Genomic DNA, 13,568 nt, shown 5'->3' with positions numbered 1-13,568 from the left:
AACGTTTCGGGTTGATGACCTTTCATCTGAAGTGTCAGCCTGGATTATGTGCTGAAGTCTCTGGCGTAGGTCATCGACCTGAAACATTAACTCTGTTTCTCTCTCCACAGATGTTGCCTGACCTCCTGAATATTTCCAGCATTTTCTGTTTTTATTTCAGTTTTCCCGCATCTGCAGTATTTTGTTTTTGGACCAGATAGTCTGTTTTAGTGATGTTTGTTGAAGGCTGAATATTGGCCAGGACACATGGAAAAACTTCCCTTTTCTTCAAATTGTACTATGGGATCTATTATGCCCCAGAGAGGGTAGACAGGTCCTCAGTTTAATTTCTCATCTGAAAGACGGCACTTCCAACAGTGCAGCACCTCTTCGGTACTGCACTGAAGTGTCAGCCTGTATTATGTACTCAAGTCTCTGGAGTGGGGTTTGAACATACATTCTTCTGACTCAGAGCTGAGAGTGCTACCCCTGAGACAAGGTTAACACTATGAAAGCCAATACTCTAGTCCACAGGCATAAGGTGAAGGTCATCCAGTAGACCACCTTCTTACCCGGAGTATTTGTGTTCCTGTGAAGGGCATGCTGTCAGTTTTTCTTCCTGGTCCTTGACACTGGGTAGATGGCTTCCTTGCAGACCTCTTTCAGTACATGCTCTTCAGCATGGTCAATCTGACCAGATTTGCCCCATCTAATTCTCTTTCTCTTCTCCCTTCCTCCCCCCCCCCCCCCCCAACCCTTACAAAGTGCAACTTAGATCAGAAAGTGGCAATTTTGGGTTGAATATGTAATATCCCAATTTGTGTCTGAATGTTAGTACTTCAATTTGCTGCATCACTCTGCATCCCAACTGTTTGTCAGGAGTGTGATGGAATACTCTCCACTTGCCTGGATGAGTGCAGCTCCAACAACACTCAAGAAGCTCGACACCATTCAGGATAAAGCAGTCCGCTTGATTGGCACTCCATCCACCACCTTCAACATTCACTCCCTCCACCACCGGCGCACTGTGGCTGCAGTGTGTACCATCTACAAGATGCACTGCAGCAACTCGCCAAAGCTCCTTCAACAGCACCTTCCAAACCCGCGACCTCTACCACTTAGAAGGACAAGGGCAGCAGACGCATGGGAACATCACCACCTACAAGTTCCCCTCCAAGCCACACACCATCCTGACTTGGACCTGTATTGCTGTCGCTGGGCCAAAATCCTGGAACTCCCTTCCTAATAGCATTGTGGGTGTACCTACACCATATGGACTGCAGCGGTTCAAGAAGGTGGCTCACCACCATCTTCTCAAGGGCAATTAGGGATGGGCACTAAATGTAGGCCTAGCCAGCCACGCCCACATCCCATCAATGAATTAAAAAAAATTTAGAAAACCGTATTCTGGGGGATGGAATTCAAACAAGCTTTTTTTTTTATAAAGTAAAAACAGAAAATGCTGGAAATGCTCAGCAGGTCAGGCAGCATCTGTGGAGAGAGAGAAAGAGAGTTAACATTTCAGATTGATGACCTTTCGCCAGTTCTGACAATTCCTTTCCTCTGTCATCTTGAGACATTCAAAATTGTAGCAGAAGAAGGAACTTCAGAGCATCAGGTTTGGATAAAAAACCTACTGAAGTGGATATTGGGGATGTCATCATAGCATGAATAGGAAAACATTGCAATCACAAATAAGTCTACAGGTGCACCAAAAAAATCTTCTGTTGTTGAATCTAAACTCATGACTTCCAAGAATGAATAATGTACATGTTCTATAAAAGTATCCAGACAGCTTTGCATTTGTAAGCTAATTGGGAAGCTTGATTTGGAAGATTTCTGTATTTAAAAAATAGATATACATATGCAGGATAAATTGATTTCAGAAATTGCTGGAGTTCAGATGGAAGTTCTTTCCTTACTAAACTTCAGAATAGAGACTGGAGCCCAGCTGTTTGCAAGGTACAGGCAGTTTGTTTGATCTAAAAATTTACCAGGATGCAGCAGTTTGGTTTTTGGGGGCTAATCAGATTATCAGTCCTTTTAAAGGGCAATGGGTGTTCTATTTGTAGACTCTAGCCCATGCCAATCAGATTTAGGAATGGTGCCAATTGCTGAGAGTTTACTGACTAATGCATTAACATCTTAAGTGGCTGAGCCATTATGACGTATATTCTAGCAGAAGTTCAAAATGCACATTTAAATTATGAATAAGATCTTGCCACAAGCATGAACTATTGTACTTTTGAATGTGACCCAATGTGTAAAAAGCTCAACAAGGGAGGGATAGGAGAAGTAAAAGTAGGTGAACATCTAGGCAATAGTGACTGACGTAAGAAAACTACTAGGCACCTGGTCCGGATGGATTACATCCGCACATTTTAAAAGAATCTATGGAAGAGATAGCTGAGGCATTATTATACATATTTAATTTCATTAGAAAAAGTGTAGTGCCAGAGGACTGGTGGATAGCTAACATAATACCTATATTTAAGAAGGGAGATAGAACATGTCCAGGGAACTATAGGCCAGTCAGCTTAACATCGGTGGTAGGAAAAATAATGAAATCCCTACTAAAGGAGAAAATAGAGGAACATCTATAAGCCAAAAATATAATAATGAATAGTCAGCATGGATTTCAAAAGGGAAAGTCTTGCTTGACCAACCTCATGACATTTTTTGAAGAGGTAACCGAGAGAATAGACAAGGGTAATGCAGTAGATGTAATTTATCTAGATTTTCAAAAGGCCTTTGATAAAGTACTACATAATAGACTAATGAATAAGGTCAGAGAATGCGGAGTAGGGACAAAGTAGCAGAATTGATAGCTAGTTGACTTCAAGACAGAAAGCAGAGAGTAGGGCAGAGAGTAGGGGTAAAGGATAGCTGTTCACAGTGGCAGAAGGTGGGTAGTGGTGTTCCACAAGGATCAGTGCTGGGACCACGGTTGTTCACAATTTATATTAACGATTTAGACTTTGGAATCAAAAACACCTCATTTCACTAAAGTGCTTTTCAGTCTGTCTTTCATAAAGGCAGGAGAACACACTACTGTATTACAGTAGATGGTGTGCAGCATGGATTCTGTATTCATGCAAGCAGAAACTAGATATTAGGCAGTGAATGAGGTACTCCAGATCACTAGGAAAGGAATGCATAATGGTAAATGACACTGAGACCAAGATCATATAACGTGCAAAATCCCAAATTTTGCAACAGTAATATAAGGCCAGAGTTTCATCAGACTTATGACAGTTTCTATGTCGACCAGGCCAAAGGCAACTTACTGAGAATTTCCTGAGAATCTCATTAGCATTTGTTGGAATGTAAAAACCGACGTGAAATCAGCATAAACAGTCAGGGCCCAAGGAGAGCGCATAACATATACTATCTGCTTTCTTTAAGTCCTGATCGATGAATTTTGCACTTATCAAGGTTCTAGTCTAAGTCACATACATGCGAATTTCATCATAATTTTCAGCACAACACAGCTCTTGCACCATTGTTGTGCTGAAAATTACGAGGAAATTCTGGGCCATAATCTCCAAAAAGTAACCTTTGGTGAAAAGCATTGAAAATGGTTGCTGTGGAAAATAATATTTTTGGTTTTGGATTATGTCGCTCTGGTGTCATTCTAATTCCAATTTATTTGTTTTTAAGGTTACTCCATGTGCGCAATGGCAATTGTAAGTACCACTTGGGGGAAGAGACCTACAAACTGGCTCAAACCTACATTGATAAACTGGCAAAACATGGTCACCAGGCAAACAAAGCCGCACTCTTTGGAGAGCTCTGTGCATTACTGTTCGCTAAAAGTCATTATGATGAGGTAAGTTGTGTGCAGTGCAAAAAAACAATCACTGGAGACAGTGATCAAATCGTAAGTGACGTATATCTGGCTCTTCCAAGAAGTACAGCCTACAATTATACCTTTTTCTTTTAATTTTGAATTAGTAATGACTGATTATTGGACATGTTTGTGGATGAACATTCAGAAAATTCCCATCAGAACTTGTAACTATGTACAATATTGTGCAGTATCATACTACACCAGGTTCAGTCTGCAGTTTGTGCTTCGTTAGCGGATTTCAACCTATGCAGTAGTGAGGGCATAAAAATTGATCCCAGTGTCCAGGGATAGCAAGGTGAAAATTAGCTGAGATTTAACCTTACTAATTTCTCTCGGGCGACCCCTGAAAAGCTTGCTTCTGTTACATCATGTGAGGACAGATTCAGGCTCAGCTCTGATGTTTCTCATGTTTGAATAGCCTGCAGAGGTTCACTGTCCAGGGTCGCACATGAAAAAATCTACTTGGGCAAGTTTCCTGAGAATTTCAGGTTCCTGCGACACAACAGTACGAGTTACTACGTTCAGGAGAGGAGAGAAAACAAATACAAAATTAGATATTCATTGTTTATTTTCAGCACACTGGTCAAACCCATACATTTACCATAGCAGATTTGTAGTACCACAGTATCTTTCACTTGGGTAGCAGCATCAACAAATAGGATGCAGATTTGCAAATTTTGTTTGACGGTTATAGAAGCAAACCTCCAAAGACAACTTCGATTTGCAAAATACTTGAAAGAAAGAACAAGCTTGCTTTCACATCCTCAGGATGTCGCAAAGTGCTTCACAGCCAACTACTTTTGAAGTGTAGTCACTGTTATAACATAGGGAAACATGTAGCCAATTTGCACACAGCAAGATTCCACAAACAGCAATGAGATGAGTGATCAAATAATCACTTTTAATGATATTGGTTGAGGGATAGATGTTGGCCAGGGCACTGGGCAAACTCCCCTGTTCTTATTTGAAAAGTACCATGGTATTTTTTGCAACCACTTGAAGGGCCAGACAGGGTGAGGTTTTAACTGAGCAACCTTCTGCCTCCGAGGTGAGAGTGCACCAAACTGAGCCATGGCTGACGCTAATCATTTATCAAGATACAAATGTGCATATACAAGAAAGAAAGATTGACTTACATTTATATAATGTCTTTCACATCTTCAGGATGCCCAACGCACTTCAAAAGTAATTGTGGTTGAAATGTAGTTACAAGTTCATGCTTCTCCGGAAGTTGTGAAGTTTTTTTCTCGCCCACTACAGTGTTGCACTGTCTTTGGCCTAAGTTTATTTTCACAGAAAATTGTTCTCTGACTTGTTTCAAATTATGTACAAGCAGACAGCTGTGATCAACATCTCCTAGCTGACGTAGATTCTGTTTCTGACAAGTACTGTGTCAACTTCCAGGGAAGGTCAAAGAATTGATACCATATGCTAAAGATTAAGAACGGTGTCTCCTCTATCAAGAGACCTGGTACAATTTTTAACCAGTATGGTTACCACGTAGATTTGGATAGCGTGCTGTAAGTGGTAATCGGGCTGAGAGCTTTAAATGTTTTTGGGTAGCCATTCAGTGATTTAATTTGGGAAATATTTATAGGTCAAGTATGCACTGGGTTGCTCATGTATCATCCACCTAATGAAACAGGGACAATTATTGTAGCATAACCTTAATTATGTGCAACCTGCTACATTATTGCAGTCTGTATCTAAAAAGGATTTATTATACTGCAGTATATTAGAAAATTGATTAAAGGTGTTGTATATTGTGTTTAAAGATATGCAATTACAATGCAATTGTTTTTTGTAGGCTTATAAATGGTGTGTAGAAGCCATGAAGGAAATCACAGTTGGCTTGCCAGTGAAAGTAGCGGTTGATGTTTTGAGGCAAGCTTCAAAAGTGAGTCATTTGTTCTGTTATGAGCTAGTATTGGTTAATGCATTTTGAAGTTATCTAGAAAAAATTAGTGAAAAAATAATTGTGATTGTCAAAATTGTAATGTATTAAAAGTTTGCTAAGCCTTGTTTTTATAAATTAAATAGTAATGTACATTCCTCATCTAGTTTGTAAGTTGGTAGGGCAGTGTGCCCTTAATCTAACTAATCCTACCCAGACCTATTAGTGTCAGATGTGGTTAGTGTACTGCATCTGTCCAGTTACCATATATTTCATGAGCTGAGCCCAAGTGCAGCTGGGTGATGACATGTAGTTGTATTTCCTTTTTGCTCATTAGCATCAAAAATGGCAGGATAACCAAGTGTTCCTTCACTTTAATCAAACTTAAAAGTTGGTAAGTTTGCGATGGTGCACTGAAACACAACAAATGCCACTATGGAGTTGTGGAACAGTTTAGTTTGTATAGGTAAACAGGTTCTTAAAACTTGGCTTTGAGCACAATACTAGGTTCAGACATTACCAACAAAACAAAAGATAAGTTTTTTTCCTGCAAAGGACAATGGTACAGTAGATTCCCAGAAAAGGCAATTATTGTTGATTGATTTTTAATTCCTTCAAGAAAACACTCCACATGTAACTGGCAGTAATGGGGACAAGTATAGATAGAAATAATCACCCAATGGAACTTGCAGATCCATGGGTTGCTTGGGACCAAATGCATGTCAACAATGGAAAATTGCCAGCCAGGGTTGAATTGTGAAATATAGTGCCTTTAACATCTTTCTGTAGTAATGGACCATCTATAGTTTTGTTCAGTTATCTTTGGCTCAGGAAGAAATTTCATCTTGGCAAATGATGTAGGTGTTATAGTAACGATAATTAAGTAGAATATATTGACCATGTCCAAATACCCTTTTTTAGTGCTGTGCCTTCTCTCCCACTCACTCTGCTTGAGTTACAAATAGTTTTCCTGACAAAATTTAGTGTTTATTCCTGTCCTTGTATGTGCTGTATATAACACCTCCGAAGATTTAAAAAAAAAAAAATCTCTTTATAGAGTCAAATCTTCTTTGCACAATTCGTGACCTGTGCGTGTTTGGAAGAAAGGGTTTAATTGTTTTATTTTGCCGGTGCCATCGGGCTAAAAAAACTGAATGAACAATTGGAATTTTAGTCACATACGAACAGTTGGTGCCATTCCTAATCTAAAGCAAGATGAAAATTCAATTTTTATTTTTCATTATTGATTGGTGTCCAGCGTCTTCAGCGTTAATTTTTTTATATATAAAATTTTTAAAGTATAAATAGTTCTGGGTCATTTTGAGTCCTTTTATTGCAACCTGCATTGATGATGCAAAAGCTATTGCTGGCTACTGTATAGTAGAAGCAAAAATGACTCAAGACTCTATTCCTGCAGGAGAGTTTTTTATAATATAATAATGATTTCCCAATGTTATTCTAGCAGGGGAGTTTGTATTTTGATTTTTGAATTGTATCATCAGTTCACTCTCAATTATATTTGGGTCATTAAGTTATTTGGAATTGAATTATTTTTGTTTTATAGGCTTGTGTAGTGAAGCGGGAATTCAAGAAGGCAGAGCAGTTAATAAAACATGCAGTGTATTTAGCACGGTAAGTTACAATGTCATAGTAATTCACAAAGAATGTAATGCCTTAAATTACAGGGTTTCCATTAGTTCAATTTTCATTTAAGTACAGATCTTGTTTATTATGGGCATGCTGATGTATATTTTGACCACCAAGTTTGGATTTTACTTTTTGCTATTGTCAGTTCCTTCTTTACAGTTCCTTTCCATCATTCTCATTTTGATGTGCTCAGTAACAACTAGGCCAAAATTCAGATGTTTCTATTCCATTCTTTACTTTGGCACAGATCTTTCGATGTGATAACAAGGAACAAAATAAACACAACAGAAAGCAAGAGACTTTTTCCACAGTTAGCATATCATGTTTTCTATAGGGTTGGGGAAAAGACAGTTTAACAAGGTAGTGTTGACAGCATTCACCCTTTTATTTAAGGAGAGGACTTAAAATTTTGCAATGTAATGGAAAAGTGTCTGAAATACTATAGTACATGATTGAATATTTACTGCAGAAATTTGGTATTTTGTTTTCAGGGAACATTTTGGACCTAAACATCCCAAATACTCTGATACCCTCTTAGATTATGGATTTTACTTGCTGAACGTAGATAATATTTGTCAATCAGTGGCTATTTATCAGGTATGTTGGAAAATTGTGTTAGTTTACCACTTAAGGTGCACTTTAAATTATTGTTCTCTCAAACATGTTAAGTTTGTAAATGGGAAGCATATTGGCCCAGAATTTGCTGTTGTAATGACGGCGAAACTGTCAGCGTTCGCTGTCATTACAACTGTGAATCTGACTGCAACGTCTGGAGTACGCACCTGCGCAGTTAAACATGGAAATCCAGAAGTTGCTGTCAGAGATGCCCTGCTCCTCCACAGGGTATGATGTTGAACTCCCTGGAGCTGGCAATCAATTGAAATCACTGAACTAACGAAAACTTCCCCTTTTACGCTGGAATATCGCTGTTTAAAAGTTCCCGAAAAAGTTGAGCCTTATTGAATGAGGTGTAACTGGGTTTTTAATGGTGTACTGAGTCATAATTACTGCTGAACAACCGTTCTGGCCCTGAAAAAATAATTTTATATTTGTGAAATGTCAAAATTGTTCCACTATGATAAAAATTCCATGGTTTTTAACTTCTTTAAGTTATGATATTTCAGCTTCTACTGTAATCCCCTATGTATGTTCCCAATCTTTATTTTGCTCTGTAAAATGGTTAAAAAGTGAAGGAAAATCTGTGCATTTTACTTCCTGGCTTGCTGTCTGAGAATTCTTCAATGTGATTGGCTGCTTAGCCAGCTTAATGACATTACTGTTGCTGGACACTGGCGATCCCCTAGACCTGGCATCAGATTCAAATTAACATCAGAAGAGGTGAAATCGACGCCACAGAGATCACTAGATCTTTGTGGCCAACTTTCTTCAAGGTCAGCGACGAGCGGCTTCACTTCGCCGCTGGCTGCAAAATCCGGTCCAACATATGCAGTCTTGGATGAGCTGTAATTTCCTCTGGCTAAACATTAGGAAGACCAAAGCTAACATCTTTGGCCCTGCCACAAACACCGTACCTTCACTACTGATGCAATCCTCCCTGTTCACTTTTTCAGACTAAACCAGATTATTTGTAACTTCGGCAACCTGTTGCACCATGAGCTTAGTTTGTGACCCCATATCTTCGTCACTATAGGGTGCCTTTTTCTTCCTCTGTAACATTGCCTGCCTTCCCCTATACCTCAGATCATCAGCCCTAAACTCTTTATACATGCTTTTATCACCTCCAGACTCGATTACTTCTATGCTCTTGTGGTTAGCCTCCCATCCTTAAGTCTCCATAATAATTCAGCTCATCCAAAACTCTTGCCCATTTCTGACTCCACACCAAGTTCTCTTTGCTTATCCTCCCTGTCCTTGCCGATCTACATTTGACTCCAGGCACTCAATGCCTCAGATTGTCACTATTCAATTTTAAATAGAATCATAGAAATTTACAGCACAGAAGGCCATTCGTGTCTGCTGGCCAGTGGTCATTCTTCATATAAATCCCTTCATGGCCTCACTCCAGCTGTACGGCCACTTCGCTTTTACAATCCCCCATTCCCCCCTCCCCCAGCCTACTGCGTCTCTGACTCTGACATCCCACTTTCCATTGGTGGTTACACCTTCAGCTGCCTAGGTCCCCCGCTCTGGAATTCCATCTCTAAATCCCTTTCTCCTTGGTGCTTTCCTTTCCTGATTCAAAACCCACCTCTTTGGCGAGGTTTTTAGTCACCTCTCTCAATCTTTCCTTCTCCAGTTCAGCGCCTGTTTTTTCTCACACCAGTGTGAAGTGTCTTGGGGCGTTTTCTATGTTAAAGGTATTGTATAAATGCAAGTTGTCATCGTCATCATTATGCTGCTGCTGCTACTTCTGCTACTGTCTCCCTGAAGGGGGAGGCCACAGCCTGAGGAAGAATGCCAGTGAATACTGTGTCCCTCCTCCTGTTGACAATCCTTCCCACCCCCACACACTCTCCATAACTGGGCTGGAATATTCCAATCACATACTTTCTTTGGTGACCTGGGAGGAAAAGCAGTTTGCCACCTTGGCAGCATTTTTTTTCTCCCAGAAAGGCTTTGAATTTTTTCTTTATTGCATCTGATGCATTTTTTTCTTCTTGTAGCTGTAGACCTGTTCTGCTGAATGGTGTCATTTAAAAATAAATTCTCCTGGTCAAGGCACTTGCTAGCTAATGAGAAGTTAATATAGGAGAGTGCAAGAACAATGCTGCTACTATAACGGTAGCTGTGAAACTACTCCTACACAGGGTCATTTTTTAATTTTAAACAAATGGCACCTTGATTTAAGTGTCACTATTTGTGATCTTGCACTTCAGCAAAAAAATGGCCTAAAAATGGAGAGTCTTGATTGAGAAAATTACTCCACTAGTAGACAGACATAGAGGGCAGATAACTGTAATAGTACTCAAAATGACTAATTACAAGAAATTAATGTGTGAAGAAGATTTTACAAGTATGTGGTACTTGCAGCTTATCCAAGTTAATCATTTTAAACTTAAACTCTGAACAATATTTTGCTTCTTAGACAGCACTCGATATCCGGCAGTCTGTATTTGGAGGCAAGAACATCCATGTAGCAACAGCTCATGAGGACCTGGCTTATTCCTCTTACGTACACCAGTATAGTTCTGGGAAGTTTGACAATGCACTGTAAGTTGATCAATTAGTTGTATGTCAGTAATGTTTTATTAAAATGGTAATTCAAAAATGCTTTTCAGAACTTTATCTTCTAATTTAGATCAAAATAGGAAACTATTCCTATTGCATATTTCAGTATTTTAAAAGTAACTTTATAAATATGTAAGAAAAGGTAATATTCAAAATGTTTCTTCATTATTCTTCAGATGTGAATAACAATATTTTAAACAGGAAATCAGTCTGTCCACATTTAATTCTACCAGAACTTCTGACGACAGATGATATTTGTATTATTTATTTGTACTGTGGGTCTGCATCTACCACGAGCTGGATTGAGGCAACCCTTCGTCATAACTCTTTCTTGCCCCCAACTTCACCACCCCCCCCCCCCACCATTGCAAAACGAAATGAACAACTTTGAAGTTACCTGATTGAAGGCCTACTGCCCTGACGGAAGCAACATTCTGCCTTTTTTAAAGTTAGGAATGTACTTTTTCCTCTACAGATTCCATGCTGAGCGTGCCATAGATATCATCACTCATATCCTCCCTGAAGACCACCTATTGTTGGCTTCTTCTAAAAGAGTTAAAGGTTTGTATATTAGAATTCACTGTTTCATCTCTTGTGACTTGATACATTTGAGGTTTCAGTGTTGCATACCTTCTACCTATCTGAACTGTACATGTATAATTTAATTTACAGGAACAATATTTGAATTATGTTATAACAAAGTTTCAGTGTTTATCTTTTAAGTTTGAAGAGTAGCCTGTTTTGCTAATTGGTACCAAAGAATATTCAAGTCATTGTGAGTTCTCAAATATTACACACAACACAAAGTTAACAAGTATGTTTAGAAGGAAAGTTAATGGTAAAACAGACTTCAAAGTAGAATAATTACAAACAGACTTCTTGAGGTATGATTCTCTTTAACCTTTTTCTGTGTGCTTTGAGCCTGTATACTCCCTGGATGGGCCAAGCATTAATGCACCAATGGGGTAGACGAGCTACTTTAAGGCCTCTGCCAAGACTACTCCAGCGGCAGCCACTTGGTGGCGCACAAGAGCAACCTAAGAATTACATATTTTTATCCCTCTGGACCAGTGACGGGCAAAATACGGCCTGCGGGGCGTATCGGGGCCTGCCAATTCATTCTATCCGGCCCACCATCTGGCTTTGAGGTTGAACGTCCGCCATACATGACCCCGCCCCAGGTAACTTTAGAAGGCAGGTCATTGTCTCTGAGGCAGCCGGGGAGTCGAGCAATGTGCCTTCAAGATGGGAGGCGACGTTACAGACACCGGTGGCTGAGGTGGACAGAAGGTGGCCAGGAGTTGCGGATTGGGCCACGGCCCACCGGGTGAGAGTCTTTTACCGATGGCAGCACGGCTCCTAAACCAGTTTCTCGATGGGTCTTTGGTGTGAGTGACCATAACATGGTTGAATTCCAAATTCAGTTGGAGGGTGAGAGAGTTGGATCTCAAACCAGCGTACTAAGCTTAAATAAAGGAGACTATGAAGGTATGAGAGCAGAGTTGACTAAAGTGGACTGGGAAAATAGATTACGGTGTAAGACGGTACAGGAGCAGTGGTGTACATTCAAGGAGATATTTCACAACTTTCAAGAAAAATATATTCCACTGAGGAAAAAGGGGCATAAAAGAAAAGACAGCCATCCGTGGCTAAGTAAAGTAATAAAGGATAGTATCCGACTGAAAACAAGGGCATCTAAAGTAGCCAAATCTAGTGGGAGGATAGAAGATTGGGAAGCATTTAAAAGCCAGCAAAGAATAACTAAAAGATTAATTAAGAAAGGGAAGATAGATTATGAAAGTAAACTAGCAAAAAATATAAAAACAGATAGCAAGAGTTTCTACAGTTATATAAAAAGAGTGGCTAAAGTGAATGTTGGTCCCTTAGAGGACGAGACCGGGAAATTAGTAGTGGGGAACATGGAGATGGCAAATACGCTGAACAAATATTTTGTATCAGTCTTTACAGTAGAAGACACTAAGAATATCCCAACATTGGACAAACAGGGGGCTAAAGGGGGGGGAGGAGCTAAACACGATCAAAATCACTAAGGAAGTGGTACTCGGTAAAATAATGGGACTCGAGGCGGATAAATCGCCTGGACCTGATGGCTTACATCCTAGGGTCTTGAGGGAAGTGGCGGTAGGGATTGTGGATGTATTGGCAATAATTTTCCAAAACTCCCTGGACTCGGCAAAGGTCCCGGCAGACTGGAAAACTGCTAATGTAACACCCTTATTTAAAAAGGGCAGGAGACAGAAGGCTGGAAACTATAGACCGGTTAGCCTAACATCTGTGGTAGGTAAAATTTTGGAGTCCATTATTAAGGAGACAGTAACAGGACATTTGGATAATCATAATTTAATAGGACAAAGTCAGCATGGTTTTATGAAGGGGAAGTCATGTTTGACAAATTTGCTGGAGTTCTTTGAGGAAGTTACAAACAGGGTGGATAAAAGGGAACCAGTGGACGTAGTGTATTTAGACTTCCAAAAGGCATTTGACAAGGTGCCACACAAAAGATTATTGCTTAAGATAAAAAATCACGGGATTGGGGGTAATATTCTGGCATGGATAGAGGATTGGCTATCTAACAGAAGGCAGAGAGTTGGGATAAATGGTTCATTCTCAGACTGGCAATCAGTAACTAGTGGTGTTCCGCAGGGGTCAGTGCTGGGTCCCCAACTCTTTACAATCTATATTACCGATTTGGAGGAGGGGACCGAGTGTAACATATCAAAGTTTGCAGATGATACTAAGATGGGAGGGAAAGTAGTGAGTGAGGAGGACATAAAAAACCTGCAAGGGGACATCGACAGTGGGCAGAGATTTGGCAGATGGAATACAATACTGGAAAGTGTGAGGTTATGCACTTTGGCAGGAGAAATCGTAGAGCAAGTTATTATCTTAATGGCAAGAAACTGGAAAGTACTGAAGTACAAAGGGACCTGGGGGTCCTGGTGCACGAAACTCAAAAGGTTAGTGTGCAGGTGCAGCAAGTGATTAAGA

General features: G+C 39.9%; 1 protein-coding gene across 1 annotated transcript in view; it reads left to right on the top strand.

Annotated features, from left to right (window-relative positions):
- The window catches only part of appbp2 (amyloid beta precursor protein (cytoplasmic tail) binding protein 2), an 84,042-nt gene that overhangs the window by 54,079 nt on the left and 16,395 nt on the right, over nt 1-13,568 (top strand). Inside the window, exons 5-10 of the mRNA XM_085964533.1 lie at nt 3,640-3,808; nt 5,637-5,726; nt 7,288-7,355; nt 7,862-7,967; nt 10,417-10,541; nt 11,035-11,120. Coding sequence (XP_085820659.1) covers nt 3,640-3,808; nt 5,637-5,726; nt 7,288-7,355; nt 7,862-7,967; nt 10,417-10,541; nt 11,035-11,120 — 644 coding nt within the window. The remainder of the gene's footprint in view (nt 1-3,639; nt 3,809-5,636; nt 5,727-7,287; nt 7,356-7,861; nt 7,968-10,416; nt 10,542-11,034; nt 11,121-13,568) is intronic.

The sequence above is a fragment of the Somniosus microcephalus genome, chromosome 22 (assembly GCF_052327205.1).
Source record: "Somniosus microcephalus isolate GS21.2 chromosome 22, FLI_Smic_1.0, whole genome shotgun sequence".
Classification (NCBI taxonomy): Eukaryota; Metazoa; Chordata; class Chondrichthyes; order Squaliformes; family Somniosidae; genus Somniosus; species Somniosus microcephalus.
The sequence above is the reverse complement of the archived record's forward strand: the minus strand, read 5'-3'. Positions and strand labels throughout refer to the sequence as shown.